This window comes from Anser cygnoides, chromosome 2, assembly GCF_040182565.1.
Source record: "Anser cygnoides isolate HZ-2024a breed goose chromosome 2, Taihu_goose_T2T_genome, whole genome shotgun sequence".
In the NCBI taxonomy this organism is placed as follows: domain Eukaryota; kingdom Metazoa; phylum Chordata; class Aves; order Anseriformes; family Anatidae; genus Anser; species Anser cygnoides.
The window spans coordinates 66,507,336-66,531,622 of NC_089874.1; the positions used below are offsets into that span (position 1 = coordinate 66,507,336).

The 24,287-nt window shown below is 40.8% G+C and overlaps 1 protein-coding gene across 5 annotated transcripts in view; it reads right to left on the bottom strand.

Moving 5' to 3' along the window:
• ELMO1 (engulfment and cell motility 1) overlaps nucleotides 1–24,287 on the bottom strand; it is a 305,675-nt gene that overhangs the window by 100,084 nt on the left and 181,304 nt on the right. For all 5 annotated transcript variants that reach the window (XM_048075572.2, XM_048075567.2, XM_048075571.2 and 2 more), the window contains one exon: nucleotides 6,392–6,528. In XM_048075572.2, coding sequence (XP_047931529.1) covers nucleotides 6,392–6,528 — 137 coding nt within the window. The remainder of the gene's footprint in view (nucleotides 1–6,391; nucleotides 6,529–24,287) is intronic.

Sequence of the window (24,287 nt, forward strand, 5' to 3'; positions counted from 1 at the left end):
AAGCAAGTGATTACTAACGCAATAGACCTGACAACGTTCCTGTCCCTAATTATGCTTTGCTAGGAGATTCCTTTGTATTTGCAGGGTGGTATTTTTCAATTAAAAAGTCACATTTTCTGCATAAGATGTGCAGCAGACTTGCAAAACGTCTTGCTCTAAAAAATGTTTTTGATAAATTCATGCATTACACAATTATTGATACAATGTATTTATGGCAATTATCTGTTTCCAATATGAGTTAATATAGTGCTAATGGCCTCAGGTGTGAAAGTGTGGAATTTAATTTGCGCTAATCTGCCTAAGCCCAGGGAATACTGAATTCACTCTGTGAAAATAATTTATTTGCAGTATCCCTGTCTGATATAAACAAAGCACTGCCAAGGGAAGGTGTAATAAAGCTAACAGAGAGCTTCAATCATTCCACTGGCCCAGACTTTCGCACACGTAAAACACAAACAGAAGCCTTCCAACAGTGCTCTCAAAAGAAGTGAAATGCATCTGCTTCAGTATGGTGAAACACCCACAAGAAAACACCGCCTGCTTTGAAGAACATCTGTGGAAGAGCTATTTACCATTTACCACCCTCTTTATTCCTCTTTATCATTGAAAGGAAAAGCAAGTAACAAACAGGTTCACAGACTGACCAAAGGATTTTACTTGCAAGTTGGTTTGGTTGAACTAATTTTTCTCTCTTTCTTTCTTTAATGTAATGGTTCTTCAATTGAGCAGCAAAACACACACACAGGCTCAAGCATTGCTACGGGGCTGGAGCTGCTGCACAGGTGATGGAGGAAGCTGCAGCACAGATACCTTGCCTCTGCTTTTGGCCCTGCTGTTGCCTCACTGTCACGATACTCAGGCTCTGTGTGCCTTTGCCTCCTGTAAAATGGGTTTATTGAGGAGAAAAGTGAGGGGTATTGTTTAGTGCCACTGGAGGGGATCACCTGAGAGCAGGAGGAGACAGACTCCTCCTCCTAGGCCTGCAGCAAATGGCAAGGCCTAGCACCTAAAACTGGGACAACATGGCAGTGAGGGGGACATTTTGAACCGTCTACCCCTGGAGTGTCCCCTGTTTGCAGGGAACCCAAAGAAGCAGGCGACAGCTCCTCTGCCTCGGCCACTTCATGTTGCTGCCCTGATGCTTTCCAAGCACCCCCACAGGCCTCTGCTTCCTCACGGCCAACTTGGGCTACCCTGCGGTGGTGCTGGCCCACCACACTTGTTTCCACACAAAACACCACTTGCACAGTACCCCTCTCCTTAAAATCCTGCCCATGAACACTTAGTCATACTTCGAACCCAGCCTTATGCAATTATTCATCCTCTAGCTGCTGAAAGTGTGACAACACTGAGAAGCTGAGAAACCTGTGGCATGGCACTTCCGAACAGCCATCCAGCAAAGAAATGGTATTTCTCATTTTTATGTTACGCTTGGTTACCTGTTCTGTTATCTTGTCACAGAGCGAGGAAAAATGTTCACAGGGTCCGAGCATAAGCAATAAACATCTTTTGTAGTTATCAAGTGCCTTGCTGTTTGCTTTGGTATTTAATTACAGGACTCACGTAGGGCGTTTATTGTTTGCAACTGCTGCCACCGTGAACAATACCTACTATACTGATTACCACACAACACAGTGTTTTCCTGTGTATACCCATTAGAGACGCATATTATCACCTCGCAGAATAGACCCCTCTCCTGCAAGGGAACCCGGTGCTAAGGTTTCGTGCGTCACTGACACAGACAGATACCACAAGTGCAACTGCTCCGGGGTGCGCAGCCCTGCTGCTGTGAAACGAAGCCAGCTTTGCCAAGGTGCTGAAATCAAAGGGTTTGGGGCGTTTCTGAGAATTTTCTTCTCATTACAGCAACACAAAACAAATTTTCACAGAACATTTAAAAGTTGGTATTTTATACTACAATGATCTCAAACACATGGCCAGAGGGCAAAATAAATTGAGTTCTCAGTAACGAGAAAAATGCATCAGTGGCATCATTAGCCAGCCTTCCTCTGCTTTCCAATTCCCTAAATCTACAGTTTCAGTGAATGCAGTAGATTTTGATTTCAAGCACCAAGCAGCACAGAACTTTCAAAGTCTTTCAGTTTTTGTGTTTTCCACTCAGCTTCATTTGTGTTGAAAAGATAAACTGTGCCTTGTTTTGACTAGTGATTTTTGGGCCATCAAAAACCTAAAACTACCTTATAGACTAATAAAAGACTAATAGAAACAGCTACAATGGTGCCCATTCTCTACAAAGCAGCTTCAAAACCTTAGTAGGTGAATCGGAATTTCATTTTTTCTTACATACTGCTGCTGGAAGCAGTATTTTTTATTCTTATTCTCCTTGCTTTTTGTTTTGTTTGTTTGTTTTTAAGATGGCACTAGGCACAGAATAAGCAAATTGTTCATATTGTTCTGCAGGTCTAACAAGACAAACTATGGTTGGCTCTGCAATTAAGATAATCCATTTGTTTACCCTTCTTCCTATTAGCACGTGAACTTCAAACCTATAAAAAGCATCAGACAAATCTGGAGAACAGAGGTGAGAGGATAATCTTTTCCCTTGCATGTTCTCCCATCTGTGGTCTCTTCATCTCACAATAAATAATAGGTGTATTTTACAAGATCACTAACACAGGATCCCTCTTTCAATGTAAATCTTCATTAGGGCAACACGGGGATATTTACCTAAGCAAAATTAGTGGTGATCAACACAGTTTTCCATTAGGAGTGTACTTTAATTTGGCCCCATGGGAGGAATTTTACAGTGGGGCAGGTATCTTGAATTCCACCTACCATCATGTTAAAAATAAACAAAAAATCAACCAGCCTGTACATCATAGCCTGTGTAACAGCAGGGCCTGGTTACCTTGAGCAGACTGAGCAGAGAATAGCTAGACCCTCCAGGAGGAAAAACCAACCAACGAACACCTATTTAAATGGGCAGGTTGGTGATGAAAGTTTCTAGGTGCTAGAGTATGAGATAAATCTGTACAGCTTTCTTACAGTCATCACTGTCTCCAACATCTATACACAATGTTTTCTTTTGCAGCAATAAAACGTAGATTATATAATCCTGTCTCCAAGCTTTACATTTCTGAAGTCATAAACCATGCTGTCTGCTCACAAATGATTGTGGAGGATAGAGCTTGAACGTTTCCTTTGATCATCTGCAGGCTCAAAGGAAAACAAAAAGGTTTCAAATGGAATTGTTGCCACTTGCACATCTGTCTACCCCATTGCATCTTAATTTCTCTAGAAAACTCACCAGACATGAATTATGCATGTCTTCAAATGTTATACAGGCATAATATAAGCTTAGCTGCCTGACTGAATTATTCTGTTCAGAAATCTATGAGTATATTGAGAGACTGTAAAAAAGGTTTTAGGTCTGACAGTATCATACTATCACCAGAGAGATCCAAGGAGTTTTGCTAATGCAAGAGCTGAGCCTGACAAAAGGTGTCTGTTTTAATGAATGAGAATCAGAGAGACAAAGCATGGGATCATAAATGTCTCACTAAAACATCGTTGCATTTTTTCAACTGTGAACAAAGTACTTTTTTTCCTTTTTTTTTTTTTTTTTAAACTCGAAGAAAATAAAGAAAAACAGGAAGGGAAAAAAGCTATACGAAATCTCCAGAACATGGACTGAGGAACCACGATGGCACAGTATACAATATTATCGTCAAAAGAAAGTCAATCTGTGTCTTAAAAAGCCCTTGAGAATAAGAACTGAAGTGGGGAAGTATTCAATCACCTCACTTCTTTTAGCGAGGAAGTGCAGGAGATGAGGAAATAAATCTTCATATGTGCACACAGACCTCCTACCACCTCTCATATGCAATCTATTGTGAATAAAAGTTCAACAAAAAAGCTCCTTCTCTTCAATTATGATTAAAGATGAAAGCAAGCAGATTAGCTTTTAAATGGAATCTCCAGGTCTCAGTAAAGAGTTACCATCTGATATATTGGGAGCTTCTGATTTTGTTTTGGAGATTTTGGGGTAGGAAGCAAGGAAGGAAGAAAATGAATGATCCCATCACTCAGGTAGACAGCAAACTGTAGCAAAGTGGTGTTTCATGTATTACCACGACAATCAAGTTACTGAAACTGAAAAATGGTAATACAAAGAGAGGAGAAAAGAGAATTTTTCACAGCAGCTAAACTACTGCATCTTCTAAGGCCCCTGCTTTATTCCCCTTCACTCCTGAAAGTGTGGGCTGAATGCTCCCTGTGTCCACATGGCCTTCACTTGCTAAGTTTGCAAAAACTCATTGCATAAAAACAGGTACCCTTAGCACACAGAAAAGATGAAGAAATAATATTAACATGCCATGAAAACCAAAGCTGTTTGCCAGGTAAGGATTAAAAATGGTGTTGTGTGGTTTGGTAAAGCCATCAGCACTGGCAGCTATCAGCCACCAACCAGATGAGTAAACCTTGGGTACCACTACATAACATCGCATCCTGCACAAACCCAGAAGTGCTTCACAAGCCCACACAACAACACAGTTTGCTTCACTCACAGATCCCTTTAAGAAAGCTATCAGCTGAGTAATGCACATCACCACCACATGCCATTTGAAGTGGATAAAGAGCACAAAAATCTCCTTGTGACTAAAAGAAAAGATTTAGATAAGCAGAACATAACTACTGAACTGCTAGAAACGACAGTCATGGGAGTTTTGTATTCCCTCCCCTTTACAGCAGGAAGAAGATTCTGGACCGGTGTCTCACCAATTGCACCATATTGCCACCACCACACACAAATCTCAGTAGCCTGGTGGCACATGTTTTGGATTTGTCCCATAGAGTTAAAGGTCTCCTACGTCTTCAGTGACACAGGCAGCAGGACCTACTGCCTACCCTGCTTAACCTTAAAGAGTTGCTGGGTGAAACCATAGGATTTTCAGTAACATAAAACATAACTAATTTATCAGATCAGAGAAGAAACTACCTTGTGTACCACTACAGTGGTGTCTAACACAGACAAGTACATTTCTGTACTTTCTCTTAGGGTGATCTGGGCTGTTGCCAGAAATAGAACAATTTTTTTCCCCTGGGATTACTAACAATATTCAAATTCAAATTGTGGAAACTTATATACACAAATCCTTTTTCTACTGAGACAGAAGGCCTGTAAGCAACAGGCAGTTATTAATCCATTTGTTTTAAACAACCATATAATATAGTCTTTTATAAAAAGGTTATTGCTTTTAAGCCTTTGATTTTAGGTTTCTATACTTTTCAGTGGAATATCTCGCCATTGCTCCTTTTGCTCTTCTTTGTACTATTTGGAATGAGAAGCGTGTCAGAAATTCTACACAAGAACAAGCCTCTACGTTATCTAGCTACAACAGCAGGCATTTTGGCCTTCCCTTCTCTGTTTTGCCAGCCTTCAGGTATTGCTGCTATCTTACCAAAAAGAAATCAACAAAGGTTATTCCATACTGTGTCTGAAGGATTCACCTTCCTTTTGCAGTGGAAAAAGGACATTTAGATCATTTCATTAATAGACAGCTCCAGTTAGAAGGTAGGCATGATCATTTTTACTAGCTCTTGCATAGTGTTTGAGTCTGGTGATATCAGAGCACTTCTTTGGAACATGCTGACACAATGCAGCAGTCTCCCTTTTCATTCTCAAGCAATATCCCTATAATCAACATTTGATCTCAGTCAGAGAGGCGCAAGATGCAAAGGTTCCCAACAAAGATAGAGATGCCAGCAAGCCACAAAAACACGAGTTTGTCATTCTTACAAAATGCCAAAGATACTGTTCAGCCTCCTGGTATGTTAAAGAGTTAAACTAGGATTTCTAGGGCCCATTAAGACAGACACCCCTGTTCTCCATACCTTTGCTGTCAGTCATAAGACTGTCTGAAACTTCCAGATTTCTCTTACAATGAAAAGGGTGCAATACTGATGGTTGGTTGCTTTGGTTTGTTTCAGCTGGCCAGATTGTACAGCACGTTGTCATGATTGTGTCCACTCTTTAATATTTTACTATTTCAGTTCTTGTATGAAATGAAAGGGATGCACAGAATTATCACTGCAGCAGTCTGTTTGCATTATTTACAACGTTAGAGGCTGCAGCACTTCAGCATAATATTGCTAACATAAAAAGGCAGAATTTCCCCTCAAGCCAGGTTTTTATTTTCAGTTTGCAGTGTAACATGATTGAAAAAGGTCTATGAATCTCCCTTACACCTCCCACCCCCTACCCCTGCTTTCTAAATGCTGCCTCTCTGATGTACAAAGAATCTGAAGAGAAGACACATCACAGTATTCAGCGGAAGTGGGATTAGTAAATCCCTGTGCCTCTAGGGAAGAAAACATGGCCTTGTTTCAACATCCTGCCCAGTTATTCCCTCCCCACCCCCTTTCTTGCCTTGTTGAAGTCCTCTGAAGTTGCCCTCATTTCCTTCCATGTCTTGTTCAAGAGCTGAATGCAGATACAGAAGAACTCCTCAAATGATCTGTCATGGGTGAAGAACATGGGATGGAAATCGTTGCAGGTCTCACTGGCTAAAAACAGAAAAACAAGGGGCGGTGGAATAAAACATTTAAAGGCAGGAACTACCAAAACCAACCAACCAAACAAACAAAAATAAAATGCAACCAGCCGTAAACTTTAGTGAGTACCATAATGGACAGGAATCCTAGTTCTAGTAGCAAAGGGTGTCAAAAGAATATCCCGAAAATCCAGCCTCGGACTACAGTCTTAAAAGGCAATGAAACAGCACAGTGCCTCCCTGTATGGGACCATCAGCAAGAGCAAGAGGAAGCAACTATCCATTTCCCTGAATATTCTCTCAATGGGTGCTTTTTTTGTGCCAAGGTTTGTCATTCAGGCCAGGACAGAGAAGGACAGACAGAAGTACAAGCCTCCTCATCAAAGTAACAGCCTTCCCCACTGCTAACAGCGTGCACCATATTGTCTGAGAACCAAATACAAAACCTGATCAATCACAACATGATATTAGATCAAAGTACACAGTGAAATGTGAAGCTCTGCTGATACAGTAGATGAGCTACCATATTGTACATGGATATACCACAGAGGTGACCAAAGAAATCTAGAGAGACATATAGATGAAAATATAACTGATTAAATTTGTTCTTTGAATCTTTTGATCTTCCGTCATATGCCCCTTATCTGAGGTGGGGTGGGGTGGGGGGTAGGGGGGGCGAACAACAACAACCAAAAAAACAAAACCAACCCACCCACCCACCCACAAAAAAAACTCTTTTTTTTTTTTTTTAAATCAAATACTGGCTTTAAGAAAGGCATAATAAAATAATAGTATAATGATGATGATTCCAGAAAGGAAGAGTTCAGTTTGACAAGACTGTGAATCTCCTTGTGAGAAGAATGGATTTTCAAAATTTAATGGCAGGACTGAAGCAATGCTGACCTCTTGGCCTGTCTGAGGAACTTGGGAACAGAAGGGGCTTTAGAGAAGTACAGAAAAGGATCTTTAAAACTCTGTCATGACTTGCAGTGCCACCTCAGAAGGTTTCACATTTATGCTCTTAAAAAAAAAAAAAGTTTAGTTGACTAAGGCCTTTATCATATACTTTATCCTTAAATCTCTTAGCTTCATCTTTAACTTCTGCATCAGTACTCTTTTGGTCTTTTTCAGCAGTCATTCACCTGTCCATACAGCAGCATCTTCCCTTCCTTCAGGATCAAACAGCCACAGCTTAGGTAAGCTTCATTCTCTTCAAGAATGGCAGAAGTATTCAGCTCTCAGATAAAACACCCTTTTTCTTGAAGCTGCATCACTGCCTGATATTTACCTTCTCTCAGTGGAACTGGAGAAATTAGAATGAAGACTTCCTGCAAGAGGATGTGAATGGAGCAGGCAGGCTGACTCTTTGCATGAGCTACAACCTCATGGTCTTGGTACCTCTTTCTAGCCACAACCCCTCCCTTTCAGCACGTTTAGTTACCCCTGCCATGTTAGTACCTGCTGCTATAGAAACCCAAGTTCTGCTTACAGTCATCTGAAGCTCCCAAGAAACAGGGTTTCTGATCTTTCCCAAGATGAAGTATCCCAATTGCAAAGCAAAACTCTGAAGCTTAATTGTAAATTTGAGGCTTAATTTTAACACCAGATTTACTAAGATCTAATCAATTCCTCAGCTATGTAGTGAGGGTGAGAGTTAATTTTGGAGCATAGGTTTCATTCTAATCAAATAATCTCTATTTACTTCAAAGGATGTGCAGTCAACAGGGAATTAGTCGAAGCAGAGACCTATATTTATAAGGTAGGGCTCAATCCCTTTAAAAGAACAAAATGCCTCAGGCATGATTTTCAGAGCACCTTCAGCTTCCATTCATTCAGCTGAAGCTGCAAGGGCTCAGCACTTCCAATAAACAGGCCTTCAGCCTGTAATAATGTTAGAGACACAACAGAACAGATTCTCAGAGGGCACTTGTCTTTAAGTCATGAAATACTATAATGATGAGAAGAAATAAAATAACGCCAAGCTGAAGAATGCAGCCAGTACCTTCACTGTATAAATCACAGCACGAAACAAGGCAATAACCTCGACACACACTGGCCTTTCTGATCCTCCTCAGAGCCAGAGCTTATCTCTGCTTCTACTCATAAAAATCAATAAATCAAAATTAATGGAAAAGCTAGGGATTCTCTGAAACTTGATTATCAGTTCTAACTCATGTTCCTTACGATAATCAGCTCCAAACTGTATCTACTATGCTGACTACTCTGCATGCAGAATCAGAGGTGCTAGCCCCCTACCTTTTGTATAACTAGACAACATATTGTGGCTTGTCTTTTCAGTCCAAAAAGGAAAGAGTAGAAAATTGCTGGTATTGATATACATGGAGATAGTTAGGCCTGTTAAAAAAATACAGGATCAATGTGTTAAAGCACAAAACAAATGCTAAGAAAAATTCAAAAACAAATGATAAACAGCTTCTTCAAAATTCCCACTAGCATCCAGATAGAAGAGAAAAAAAATCCATATTTGACTTAAAAGGCTGCTTCTTGTTTGTCTTTAAAATTGTAGTCCAAATAATCCAATTCAACAGAAACCTCACAAATGAAGCACATCAGCAATATTTATATTATAGTATATCTATAGGCTGCAACTCAGACCAGGCCTACATTCTTTTGTGTTTAAATATCTAATGAAAGATAACCCTTGACTCAATACTTTCTTTCTCCTTTGTACAAGCAAGATGAAGATGAAGAAAAAGGCAATACTATGTTATTAGTGGTTTCTAGGCCAGAGTTAAGACCAGGTAACAACTTGTGGTGTTAACCTGCTACCTCCAGCCCCAAGTCAGCATCTCCACTGCCAGAGTATCACCTCTCTCTAAAAAGTGGGCAAATTTAAAGGTTTCCGAATTTTACTGATTAAAAACTTCTTCGATTTGTTTCACTAACTTCCAATTTGACTAACTGTAAACAGCTATCCGGTGTTAGAATGATTTGGAGACCTTTCACAATAGAGCTGCATAAAAAATTTCTGGCCTGAAGCCTGGCACTCTCTAACCTTCATTTTCACAGGCAAAAACTTTCCACATTTGGGAGCAACACAGAAACATACACAGGGTTGCAGCATAGGGACACAAATCATCATGATTATTTAATAACTTCATCAAGTTTTAATTACGTCTCTGTGAGATCACCTTTGAAAGGCAAGTCAGAGAAGAAAAGTCTGGCCTACATAAATCAGGTGAAGATCTTGTTGATTTTCCTTTCTTGGCACAATTCTCAGAACCATAGATCAATGTGCCACCTATCGGGATTTAAGTAGTCCTTCAAGCTTCTAGCTGATCTATAGCTGTGACTTTGAGGAAGAAGCTTAGTTCATTTCTCATCAGATATTGCACTGGCCAAAAAATAAAGATAAAAAAAATTTAAAAAGCGAATTTCTACCTGAGACTTTATGTGGTCCTTTCAGTGTATATTTTTAGTATCTATCCAAAACAGTTGTGTCTGTCCGTTCATTTCCTAAATTATGAGAAATACATTCAAGCGTCCCTGACTGTTCAAATGGTAAATGAATTTGATATGTTGTGTTGTCCCCTCTGCAGATGAGTAGGAAACAACAGGGGAAAAAAATGAGAAAGAAGAGTTATACCTTCATTTTTTACCTCTTGTCTGAATGCTTCTTCCCATGAGAAACAACATCATCAGAGCCGAATTTCTTTCAGGTGTGTTGAGAACAGTTGGGTATTTGCATATTTGCAAAAGCCTGTCTTGGAAGGGCACAGATTACATTATGATGTTTCAATAACTGTTTGACTTGAAGTACAGCAGAGATTTAAATTTCAAAGTTGCTTTGGTGAACTGAATACAGACAATAGGGATTTCTGCATGCAGAACAGATTCCAGGAAATGCCAAGTGCACCAGACAGACACCAGGCGGGTGCATCACCTCCTCACAGCCCAAACCAGTATGAACCAAAGGCTACCAGTTCAACAGAAGCTGGTGGCAATGCTGCACCTATAGCTGGAACTGACACCTTTTCTACTTAAACACACAGATTGGGGGATACAGTACTGATTCCATCTTTCCCTGTACCTTAAGAAATGAACTGTGTGTAGATATTCATAAAAATGTTCCACTTGGAAAGGGAAAAATAATCTGAATAGATTTTTTTTTCTCTTTAGATTTATTTTGCACAATACTTGGAAGTAATAGAAAGGTAATCCTCTCCCCACCAAGCTACCATAACAGACAGAGACACACTAATACACCCCTCTAGGCAAGGTACTGCCCTTGATCTTAAAAAACCTCTGCTTTCCTCCTGACTCTGTTAAACCACTATGTTGATACTAGACACTCATTCTCCACACCTTTAAAGTGACGTATGGTTATTCTGATTGAATGCAAGAAATGAAGAAGGTTATCCTGGAATGCAAGTGAAATAATAAATAACAGTCTTTATCACGAAGAGGAACATTAGAAATCTGGAAAACGGCCAACACATTCTTTTCAAAATCTATTCATGATGCCAGGGGGGACAAGTTGGGAGCAATTTAAATGGTCATTTTCCAGGAAGCAGGACTCTTAAAGGCTTCTGATCTCTTTTAAAGAGATAATGCAAAAGCATCTCAATAACACCTGGCAAACACTCATAAGATGCTCAGCCTCTGCATTTGCCAAGACTCTAAAAGTTGACACCCAGAGTTTTTCTTCAGGTTGCAAAATCTTGACTTCACTGCATTACAGAAGAAAAACTGCCGATACTCTGGTGCACTAAATAAAAATACCATTTCACGGGCCGAACGCGTTATTTTTTTAGTAGGATAGAATGCAGTAGGAATAGATTTGCAAGTCTACAAGTTTATGCTCAAATTAAATAAAAATCCTAAAAAATTATAAGTAAACTCTAACATTTTAGCTTGCGTTCTGCTACTATATGTGAAGACAAGGATCCTAGAAATCCTTGCAAATCCTTGGCCATGAAACAACTGTATGACATAACAAACAGTCAGACCCTTGAACACAAGAGCTATGCTCACATCTTACACTCAGCTCACATTCCTACTAAGAATGGAGGGACAGCAAAAGTTACACTGCCATATTTTAGCCAGCAATTAAAGTACATGCTTCCATTAAGTTTTCTAGAAATAATTCCTTGATTAATAATTATGCAACACAGGCAGAAAAAGGTTTAATGCTTTGTAAAATTCCACAGCCTAGTTCCTCTGCAATCCGTGCAATTAGTTCCCCTGCAGATTGACATTTCAGTGGCTTTTCCACTCCTCTGTAAATTTAAGGCTTCGAGCCATCATACTGGGATTGTGCATCAAACACATTTTACTAATCACAAATGAAAAACCTTGTCATGGATGTCAGCTACGCACAACTGGTCTACAAAACATAAGAACATATTTTCCATAGTAGATAATGAAAGTGATAACATTGCTGTGTATTCTCAAATATTTCGAGAGCAGGCAGAGAGCTTGAATCAATCAAATTATTCAGTCAGCCATATAAATATGGTCACCTGGCATTAATGCTGTCACATGTAAAGGGACAGACAGACCCTGTGGTGAGGAGTAAGCTCTGCACTGGGGGTGGTATTAACAGATACTGCATACCAAGAAAGACATCAAGAAAAAAAATCCTGAAATTGCCTCCATCAGCATGGCTTTGAGATGAGGGAATCAGTGACACAGAGCCTTTGGAAAGTGGTTTGCAAAGCTCCAGTGAGAGGGGGGCTCCAAAACACCTCTCTGTCTGAAAGGTACCTGGAATCTGTGTGATCGAGTCTCCACATGGATCTGTCTCTTCTATTGCAGAGCTGCTGCTGAATTCTGGGTGAGTCATTTATCCCCTCTGTTGTTTTCCCCGCTCTCACAGAATGGAGATGATAATATTTGATTGGGGAGGAGGGGGGTGGCAGAATGAGCCACTGCAGTTTCTGAAGTGCAGCAAGATCCACAAATGAATGGTGCAATACGGACCTTGGAAATATCATCTCCACTTGGCATGGCCTCCTCTGGGATTATTATTTGCCAATAACAGAAGACAACCAAAGAGCAACTAATTCTCACTAGCTCTCTCAGGAGAAGGAACACTGTAATTTCTGCTTCTCCCTGAAGATGAGATAAAGTAAAAATAACTACTGCCATGACCATTTTTATATACGCAATCAAAAATTCTCTCAGTAACACATACAGTACGTAAGAAAAAGTGCACCTAATGCTGCAGAAATACTGCAATTGCCAAGTTATCTACACCATTGATCCCTGTAGTCTGCTGGCAATAATTTGAGCAAAAACCTTTAGCTACCCTTCTGTCATGTGATAGGGAAACAGCGGACTTTAAGGCAAAGAAAGTCACTAACAATGGCAGTGCAATAAAGTGGTAATATTGCTGTCAATTGTGTAATTGTCTTTCCTAGGGAACAGTGCTGTTTAGAAGGACTGATTATTATTCGAACAAAAGCCGTTGGTCTTTTTTACTTTGAATTGCGAGGGTAAGATACAAGCACCCAGGTTTCAAGACACAGTAAAATAATACAAAGAGCTAAGCTGCATTTGTTAAACTTCGAACCTACATGAATTATTTGAGAATTTTGTTCTGCTTGCATTGAAACTAGAAGGGGATAAGAAGCTCACTGGACCAAGGAACTGTGCAAGATGTGCCACAAGTTTCCCCAGGGGTGGGTGTGTGTCTGTGAAAATGTCATCCCAGAATTCCTGAGAAGGGTATCAGGAACCAATCCAGATCCCTTTTTCAAGTGAAAATTAAGAATTCGATTTGCTTCTCATTTCCATTTGCTACAAAAGAGGATCCTACACAGCTGGTTACCATGATAACCTCCGTCCAAGAGAGGATGGGAACCAATGTAGGCATGCTCAAGAAGCCTAAAATTCTCTAGGCATTTGCAGCACCATCGTAGTATACACATCATTATTTGGGAAAGTGACAAGTTGATCACATAAAGCAGGGCAAAAATGCTCACATTTTAACAAGGTAAATAGCATTTTGAGAGCAGCAAAATTATCTAGAAATACATCTAACAGCTTACCTTACCTAACCATATACTGACTTGGAAGAGGAAGGATGTGAAATTGCTAACATGCAGCAAAAAACACCAGCTCAAACTCCTCATAGAGATATAAGGCAACAGCATCTCTCTGAACCAATGAGATTTCTCACTAGGAGAGCTATAGAGAGAAGCCGGAAGAAAAGTACTTACAAAAGGCTTCCTATGGTCTCTTAGCTTTCCTTTTTCTAGGCTGAGAGTAATTTCACTAGGCAATGAAAAATGAGGATTCCAAAAAACCTCAAGCCTGATGAGACAGGCATGACTAGGATGTTTACAGCACATGTAAACTCAAGTGCTTCACTAACTTACTCAGATTTACTCTGAAAGTGATTGCTGCTGTATGAGAAACATGCCTCCTCTCCCCACGATATCATTAATGAAAAGAGACACTATTTAAAAATTCCCCTTTCTCATTGTCCCAAATAAAAGCAGTGGAAAAAGAATCCTAACTACCGCAGCACGAGTCAATAAAGCCCCACACTTATTACTACCAACAGATCCAGCACTTGAGAGCCAGCATTTTTGCTACGTCCATAAAGAGGCGGCTGAGGAACAAAATCCAGACAGATTCACCCTTCCACATCCAGAGCTGATGATGAACAACAGAAAGAAACCCATGCAGCCAGCAATGTCCACACAACATGCTGACTTTATAAAAGTAATTCCTTTTGCAACTATCAGTCAATACAGAGACTTCACTGCACCTTGCCTACTTACAAAGGACCCGAAGACCAAACATTGTGGTTCAGAAATGTAAACAGAAAATCAAAAGTTACTAAAAAGGTTCCTATGCACAACAAGGAAATGAAAAAGATCGCAGAGAATCAGTGTCGTGCTGATAAGAGTTCCCCATTTCTTTCCAAAGAAGCCTATTTTTATTTGTGATAAAACAGGTGTTAGATATGAATAACTCTAAACTGCCTCTACAATGTGTCACAGCACTTTGCTGGCCAAACAGGAAAGTACTCGGCTTCCCTCTTCACTCCTCCACTACTTCCAGTATAAAAAAGCAGTGATCAATAGCGGTAAGAAAACATGGCTTTGAAACCTGGTGGATAAATTGGAGTATCGTCGTCAGAGGTGAGAAAGCACTTCATTCAAATTTGTCATGCACTTCTAGGAGAAAGCTCTATGACAGTTGAAATGGTATAAAAACCAAGGGCTTGTGCTCATCATACCCAAAAAAAACCAACATCTTCTGTGAAAAAAGAGACACAGATGTGCAAGCACAGATCTGCAATTATGTTCCAGCATATTTACAGTATCCCTGAATAACAATATAAAAGCATGTTAACCAATTAACACAATAACTTTACTTAGGGACTATGAAATGTTTATGGTCACTTCTGGTAAAAAATACAGATTGAAAAGCAATTACGCTTATCAAGCAGAATCTACAAAAGAGTATTTAACAAGTAGGCATAGCATGCAAAAATTTCTTACATGGGCTAACACCGCTGCTTTGTCAGATTCCTGACACCCTGCAAAGCACACAACGGCTACATGAAAGCTTAAAAAAATAATAATAATAAAAAAAACTTTTCTGACAATTCCTAAGCCTACGGACTGTCTACCTGAAGAACAACGAACACAGGTAGAGGCATTTACAGAAGGCCAGCCAAGCTCCAACCTATCCAGGGAAATACCTGATCACATCTGTTACACGTTGACACCCTAGTCCCTTCCCTGTAACAGCCTTTTTCTCCTAAATCTTCAGAGAAACTGGCCTCATCCGTATCTCCAGACAAATCAAGAAGAATGACAGCAACAACGGGGGAGGCAGATATTCTCAGTGTTCATAAAGAGCGGCATAAAGGCAGCCAATTACACTGTGTAACCACTCATTTTAGCCCTGCAATACCCATTGGCAAAATTTATTCCTAAATGCTATGCTCTGGCACGTTTTCTGTTAACTGTTCCATCACCACAAACCCAGATCACTGAGGGCTGGAGTCAGAAGTTTCCAGATGCAGAAGAAGTGGGCACCTGTCCTACTTTCGCTTGTGTATCTCCTCCATGTCCCCCTGAGCAGTACACCAGTGGATTGCCTTTCATGGCAGGATTGCTGACTTGTCACTTCTTACTCTGACTGTTCGAGAGAGCACCAACTTGTTGCTTCTCCTCCGTAAAGGATTCTTGCTAAAATGCACACTTACCTCTAACTACCCATTTTCTTTATTTTGGAAGCTACAGAGACTGTACTATAGGTTATAGCTCATGTCTCTCCAAAGACCTTCTCTGAGATACTTCATCAAGAAGATACTCTAGTTACCATCTGAAATACAAACCATGCTGTTCGATTCACAAGAGAGGAGCTGTCACTGAAAATTAATTCTGCTTTAAATAGGCTGGCTAGGGCTCCATCTGTAAGCAAAACTTGAAGGAGCCTGGGAAAACCTTCAGAAAAACACTGCAAATGGTAACCTGAGAAGAGTACAGATTTTTTATTATTATTTATTTTATGTCCCTTCTTGCTGTCTAAGCAGCTCACGTTCCTCTTTTCCTCCTACAGGCCTCCTCATTAAAATCAAATGTTTAAAATGACAACACAAAGAAAGATGTGGTCATTGTGAAAGACAACTAGTTGGAAAAACACTTTTTTTCCCCTTTACTCGATCTTACAAGTGAGCAACAGCAGGAGAACCGCAAGGAAGAAAAACAAATGAGCAGATGGAGAAGGCAACAAACAAGAAGGCAAGCCAGGAAGGAAGAGAAGACTTTTTCCTGGTACCCAGTCATTCCGTCATTCCTCCATAAAGAAAGAAAGGTTACAACTGAATTCCCGTGCAGAGCTGGCACAGGCCAGCCGCAAGCCCTCTGCACTCACTGTCAGAGGTGTCAGTACACGTGTTATGCCTCCTTTGGTGCACTTTCGTGACAGTCTGTTAGGCTGCCTTCAATGCCACCCTGGTGGGGTTTGAGGCTGACTGCCTGATACCTCTGCCTAGTCAGTCAGGCGAGCTACCAAAGTGCAAAAGCTGGAGGAGGCAAAATGATCAGTTATCTAGAAAACAAGGAAAAAGCTAAACTTAGGCTAGCTCCTCTGCCATCTCAGAAAAGGCAATAAAAACACTCTGAATTCAACTGCTTGTTTTGAATCAAGACTGGCTATACTCAAAATGCCAAACAAGGTAACAGAATGAGAAACAGGGAAAGATGACATCAGTATCAGTACAAAAAATGATTGCCTGTGATTAAGGTGAGGGAAGTGCACTGTATCACACATCCTAGAGAAACAGCAGCTCATCTTTCATGTCAGATCTAGTTCTGAACTGTGCTGAAACTATATTGCTTGCTCAAGTACCAGGAAATGCACCCCTACTAGCTCTCCTTCACTTCTTTATAACTATGTGCAGTACCACCACTACTGCTCCAGCTCCATTTAGGACAAATTACCTTAGCAGTGCTCTCTTTCCTTCTGCATCCCTACAAACTGTGTACCTCCCTTAAAATATAATGATGGTTGGACTTGATCTTGAAAGTCTTTTCCAACCTAAATGATTTTATGACTCTCTATATAATTACACATATATGCAGGAAATTCCCAAGTAACATTTTTTCCCCTTTGTGAAAGTGAATCATGGAAAAGAAGAAAACAACCACTGTATACGCATTTGCACAGGAAAATCCCATGCAATCTACTGCAGGCTGGTGGCACCCTAACAGAGCTAAGCAACGCTGCAATAATCTTGTGATCTAGTGGTGGCACTGTGTGTATTTTCAAGGAAGTCAGAGAAGGCTAGTAGGGGTACATCTCCTGGTCTATAGTCCATCTGCTATTTCATTCTCAATCGATCTGCTGCGGGCAACCAGCAGTGCTAAGTGAGGCAGCGACGATCTAGTGATCTGTAGGGAACTGCAAACCTTGCTTCTCCCCGTGAACTCAGTCACTGTTGGAAGCCAGTTGGTCTTGGTGAGGTGAAGGTCATTAACTCACTGTGAAAAATGCATCTTAGGTATATAGCCACAACTGCCTAAATTGTTTTCTCCCCCTACAAACTGTCTTAATCTGTAAATTATGCTTTTAACTATCTGGACTATATTCCCAAAGTCAGCCTAGCAGAACAAAAATAAAACTGCTGAACCGTACTCTTGTAACGCAGACCAAACTGAGTAATTACTACTCACAAAATAGATGTAACAGTCACATGATAGGGCGCAAGCTGCCCAGGAGACATTGAACCTCACTGCTTGTTAGTGCATTTATTAGAGATCATTACCACAATGCGCTGCATAGGTGTCAAGCATCTTCAAATGGCTTTGTGAACATCAGTCTCTGGAAGGACATTAGTTAACATTAATCTTCAGATGTCACATTTAACCTCTGGAGAGGCATGCGCAAAATCAAGTTAATTAGACCACAGGCTTAGCAACAAGAGAAGCTATTTATAAAGCACATTTCCAAGTGGCACATTCAGTTCATAAGCTACTCTAATGGAGTTTTACACTTCACCCACTAATACGAACATGGCCATTTGATACCACGGCTGTAAGATAGGCAAAACTACTGTCATCAAAAGGTATGTTTCAGATATGTTTAATTAGGCTGTAAATCAACCCACTGTATTTTATTGCTCTTCTTTATAGGCTGAAAAATAAAATCGGCATTTCAGTCACACTAGGGTAAAAAAAAAAAGTTAAAAGTGTATTTTAGTCTGGGAAATATCTCTTTTGCTTAAATGTATTTTGAAGAGCACAAACATATTAGAAATTATTCCTGTTCTATATCCTGAGGCATTAACACTGAATATTAACAGACATAACTCATTATAACCCCAAACCTTTACGTTACAAAGAAGCTTAGAGAATCCCCTAGTTCAGGAAAAAATGAAGCAGTGTGGGTTTTCTTCACATTATGCTTGGTGTAAAAAGCCCTTGAGTATAAATGAAGTGAATGTGGGGAAGACTGGGAAAGAGGCCCAGAAAATGCATTAAGACTTGCAGAGGTCACATCCTTGTAAACCATCAGAATTAGTTTAATAAGGAGGAAATTTGGTCTAAGCCAGAACATCCTTGGTGTTAATAACTACACAGTATTCCCTTGTAGCTTGTTGCACTACTTATCCAGTCTCAAGCTTTGTTGTTGTCATTGTTGATATACATTTTCTCTTTTGTATTGTAAATCCATTATTTGCTTTGTCCTTGCTGACTAGAAGAACAGAATAAAGTAATTTTTACATCATGCCTTGAAGTTTCTGAAGACAGTTATATCTTTTCTATCACTTTATTCCACCCTGACCATGAGTAATTGTCTTAATTTTTCCTTGAGGGTCTTATTTTCCCAAGTGTATTATTACTCACCCCAGAAATATGTCTGTATGTATGAGGATCACAGAACTGTGACTTACAAATTTGAAAATAATGATTTCTCAGAACCAAGAAAATGCAGGCAAAAACCTTCAGCTGAGATTTCTCTGTCGGACTATGGCTGTTTTTGAAAAAGAAACTAAGCTAAGCTGTTTAGAAATTCTCTCCTATTACTCCCATTGCAGACACTTGGCAATTTCAGGCAAAAAAAAATGAAAATCATCTCAGACAAGACTTCTCTTTGCTTCTACATTCCAGTTTAAAATTAGTTCTCAAAATTTAGGATTATTGCTTGGCTGGTTTTTTACAAAGCATTATCCCAGTCATGTCTCAAGAGACAGTACATAAGAGCCAAGTGTACTAGTCTTGCTTTTGTTAAAATAAACTGGTTCATAACACAAGCTAAACAATATCAATTCGTTCCAAAAAACATTGTTAAACCCTCAGAAAGTATTCTTCAAATCTCCCTTGAATGAATCTGATCAGGTCTTACATCTGTATAAGTTATTTGCATCTATTTAAAAATTGTGCAATAATACATCTGGAAAAGGAAAGAGTTGGCCAGCCTGCTGTGAAAAGTTACTGAAGTAACATTACCAAAGAAACCAACAAGAAACAATTGAGATTTCAAATGCTTTTGGGGAGAAATAGTTAAATGTCTTCATCACCAATAGGACAGATTAGAAACGTTGGTTTCAAAACCACTAAGGCAAACGAAACATCAGACTGACTTTATGAGAAAAACAAAACATCAATCCCCTCCCCCATTTCAACCTGAGAATACCAGTAGAAACTTCTCTTATGGTCAATTAAAATTCAGCAGCAAGAAATTTTCCCCAGCAAGAAATTGACCAGAGTCTAAATTGAAACTATTCTGAATCTTTGTTGTCGTTTTTTGCAAACTGAATCTCAACCTGCTTCAATACTCAGAAACTTCTGCTGAGTGCAATCTGGCACAGAACTGCGAGGTGCACTGCCATTAGCAGCTCAGAGTAACAACTCCACTGAAAATGGAAACCCCAGCCTTCAGCTGGGACACGTTGAGCAAGAGGAACTAAAATCCACTCAGTGCAAGTTTTTCTGCTCCTGCCAGAGGTAACCATCAGCCAAAGAGCTCCTCATGGGTACTGGCAGGTCATAGCGCTGATTTCTGTGCTCCCACAAAGTGCTATGTTTTTTTTATTACAAAAAATTACCTGCAAGCTGTATTTGTTCTGGTAACCTCAGTGGCACGTCTCACTGCATGTATCTGCCCCTCTGGCAGGGCAAACATACTTATTAAGAAGGGAAAAAGAGGGCTTCACTGGTCTTTTCTTATGAGTTTCCATCTCTTGCTTGCCAAACGTAGCGTTAGGACCATTCCTGTTCTCACTGCCATAGCTCAGTTCTCTGGGTCTTCCATCCCATCAGGCAGAGCTGGGAGCTGGCAAGAAGTGGGGCTCAGTGGGACAACACTAAAGGTGCCTTGGCTCTAGCAGAGAAGGTGGCACCACAGGTAGCACCTCTCCCACCACCACAGCCCCTGCAAGACACTGACTAGCCCCATGTTCAGAGCAGCCTGTGCTAAAACTGAAGCAGAATAACTTCAGTGAGCAGACGAACTCAAACTGGAACTGATTCAAAATAGACTCAACTGATTTCTCCTTACATTAGGAATATATATTTATCATTTATTTTAGAGAAGCCCAGGGCCCCTCCAAACAATGCTAGGGATTTCACTTATCTTGAGTAGATTTGCTAGGAAGTTAAAGCTTCTCTTGCCTGAAAGACGTGAAGGAAATTCCTTTGAAAGTAAACTCAGCACAGTCAAGCTTTTTAAGATGTAATATCAAACTATCAGAGCTTTTCAACAATACAAGTTGGAGCACAGCTCAAGCTGCTTCAGCGCACACCCAGCCCAAGCAGCATCACTGCCTGAGCAGATGAGGCTTCTGTCACCTCCCAAAAGCACCCTATTCAGGGTATCAAACCACCCAGGTGATACACAGGTCCTGATACACAGGTCCCTGTGCTCAACACAGGGGGACGGAACGGCTAACCTCCAACTCACAAAGTCCTTCCCCTCTGCCCTACACAGGGCCTTGCAAGCAGGGGCAGATTTTTAATAAATTTGTTGTGTGAGAATGTTTTGAGAATAGGAAAGCAAACACAGTGTTACACCTGAAAAAAAAAATGAGGGGGGAGATGTGAAGCTGAAACTGGTTTTTTTGTCAGGGCTATTCTTAATAACAGGCAAAGCTTTGGAACAAATTTTGAGGGAAAGTAAATAAAAGAATGCTGAGGTGAACAGAGACTGTAATAAATATTGCACAGGTCTAGCAAGAAGAGATCAAGTCTGACTCATCTAATATCCTTTGACAAAATAACTATTGTTTCTCATGAGTAAAATGTGGTGGACTTTATCTGTAGTGCAGACAGATTAGTTCTCCTGCACCTGACTTGCTTTAAAAATATATTTTGATATAACACTGTGCCTGACAGAAAATCATTAGTTCATCTGGAGAAAATGGGATTTCATGCAAGAACTGGTGAGGTGGATGACATGCTGGCCAAATCTGGAAATGACAAAAAGAAAAGAAGAGTTACAAGCTAAGAGTAGTACTACAGGAATTTCTCTGATGTTAGTCTTGGACTCTTTAAGCATGCTTTCATTAAAGACACTGGCACAAAATGTAGGTGTACCTCCACAAAATTTGCTGGATCCCAAAGCAGGATGCCCTGCTGATGGTATCCTAAGGGAAGATGTAGTGGGTTTACGTGGCAAGGTTTTGGTAGCAGAGGACCATAAGGGTGGCTTCTATGAGAAGAATCTAGAAGCTGCCCCATGTCAGATAAGGGCCCCACTGCTGACCAGAGCCAAGCCAAGAAGCGATGTTGTTTGCGCCTCTGTGAGAGCATATTTAAGACAGGGGAAAAAACAAAAACAAAAACAACAACAACAAAAAAAACCTGTGGCCCCACAGCAGCTCGGAGAGAGAGAGAGGAGTGAGAAACAGCATTGTAGGCGCCACGGTCAGTGCAGAAGGGCAGGAGGTGCTCCAGGTGCTGGAGCAGAAGTCCTCTGCGGCCTGTGGTGAGGACCATGGTGAAGCAGGCTGTCCCCCTGCAGCCCATGGGTCCCACGTGGAGCAGATCTCCACGCTGCAGCCCGTGGAGGAGCCCCTGGTGGAGCAGGTGGAGGTGGCCTGGAGGAGGCTGCGGCCCATGGAGAGCCCCCGCAGGAGCAGGCCCCGGGGTGGAGAGGAGCCCATGCAGGAGCAGGGGGTCTGGGGGGATCTGCCACCCGTGGGGGACCTGTGGTGGAGCAGTTTGCTCCTGGGGGATGGGCCCCGTGGTACTGAGCCATGTGGGAGCAGTTCTTGAAGAGCTGCTGCCTGTGGACAGCCCCCGCAGGATTAGTTCAGGAAGGACGGCATCCTGTGGGAGGGACCCCATGGCGCAGGGGAAGAGAGTGACTGTGGAGCAGCAGAGACAAAGTACCATAGACTGACCACAACCTCCATTCCCCCGTTCCCCTGTGCCGCTCGGGGGGAGGAGGTGGAAGAGGGCAGATGGGGGGAAGGCGTTTTTGGTTTCTTTCCTTCGTTTCTCACTTCTCTAGCTTGTTAGTAATAGGCAATAAATCTTACTATCTCCCTATGCTGAGTCTGTTTTGCCCGTCATGATAATTGTTGAGTGATCTCCCCATCCTTACCTCAACCCTTGAGCCCTTTGCATCGTATTTTCTCCCCCTTCCCCTTTGAGGAGGGGGAGTGAGAGAGCGGCTGTGGTGTAGCTTGACTGCCCACCTGAGTAAAACCACCACAGAAGATCAGATTGCGATAAAGGAAAGACTTTGAGACCCAGAGAAGTCAGAACGTTTTGAAACTGAATAGAGCCAAGTGAAAGATTTTGAGAAATGAACAGACTTCTGCCACACTCTGATACTCATCAGTTATAAAAAAAACAGCAGAGAAAAAAAACCTTGTACACAGAGCCATAGCCTTGACAAAGAGCCCAAGAAAAGCAATGATAATTGCCTTAAATATAACCACAGAGAAAATTCTAACACAGGTAGTGAAGTAACAGTACCACGGTATGAGGAACACGTAGAATACAATCTGGAATAAATTCGTGCAGTTCTGGTCCCCTGTACACACAATATGAAACTTAACTGAGAACAAAGTGCAAGGAAGGACTTCTAGAATGGTCAGCAAATGGAGAAGGGTATTTGAATGAAACGAGTGAAATAGGCTGAAATGTCTGTGCTAATTTAATCTAGCAGGATGAATGCTGAAATGAAATAACATCAATACATGGAGAGGGGGAGAGAAAAAGAAAGAAGAGAGCTATTAAAACATAGAACAAAGCTGGCACGAAGATGAACAGGTTGAAAATCATACTGAATATATTGAGGTTGGAAATTAAAAGGTTTCCAACCGTTGCACACATGAGAAGAGTGGTAATTAGTATAGAGATGGAGCTCAATAAATCCATGAACGGGAATTTAAGATGTGGCTACCTGCAATGGCCAACAATCCAGTTTAACCCCTCGTTTTCAGCTTCACAGTAGTACTGCAGAGCAGTACATGCAGAGTACTGTTCTCTGCATTTACACCATTACGCCTAGGCGTGCTACTTTTTAGTGACTGGCTCTTATGGTATAACTGCATTATTTTTTTCTACCCTAACTTGAATAATGTTGATTCACTGCATACATAGTGAGAAAATTTACTGACCACACGTGTATACATGAAAAAACCCTACCTTTCAGGAAATTGAAGTTGCTTATTCTGCACAACACCACAAAGACTTTTTGCTTACAACTACAAACTGCACTAATGATGGTGTTACATCATTGGTCATAGCAAGCACTAGAGAAGTCAGGGATGGTTCAAAATATTTCAGTAATCATTCTGACATGGCTGTCTTAATGAATGATAATTACTTACACTTATAAATGCATAAAATGAGAAAGTTAATTAAAGATTACTCCCTGCACTCTAACATACTTTCCAACAGTTTCATAATGATTAAGAATATTGCAGTGTTACTTTTTCCCCTTTGCCACTTTCAATTACTTTCTTCACAGATACATCGATGAAATTGCCAATATGCAAAGATTTCATATTTCTAGAAATCTGCATTGTGCTCTCAGCTGAAGTAGCTGCAACTCCAGGCAGACTCTGCCATAGGCTAATTGGTATTGCAACAAAGCACAAACCCCCTCTGCACCACGACTGCTGTGGGGATGGACCAAAACCAGTACTGTCTTCAGTAAGCTTTCCTCATCAACTATGAACTAGGATATATCAACAGGGACTGAACTGAGCAAGCTCTTTTTCCTAACACTAGAACAATACCACACAACTGTTTCCCAGGGACTCAGTTTCCTCAAGCATACTATAAGGATAGTATTTCCTTTCTTCCCCTGAGAGTGATTGTTTAGCTG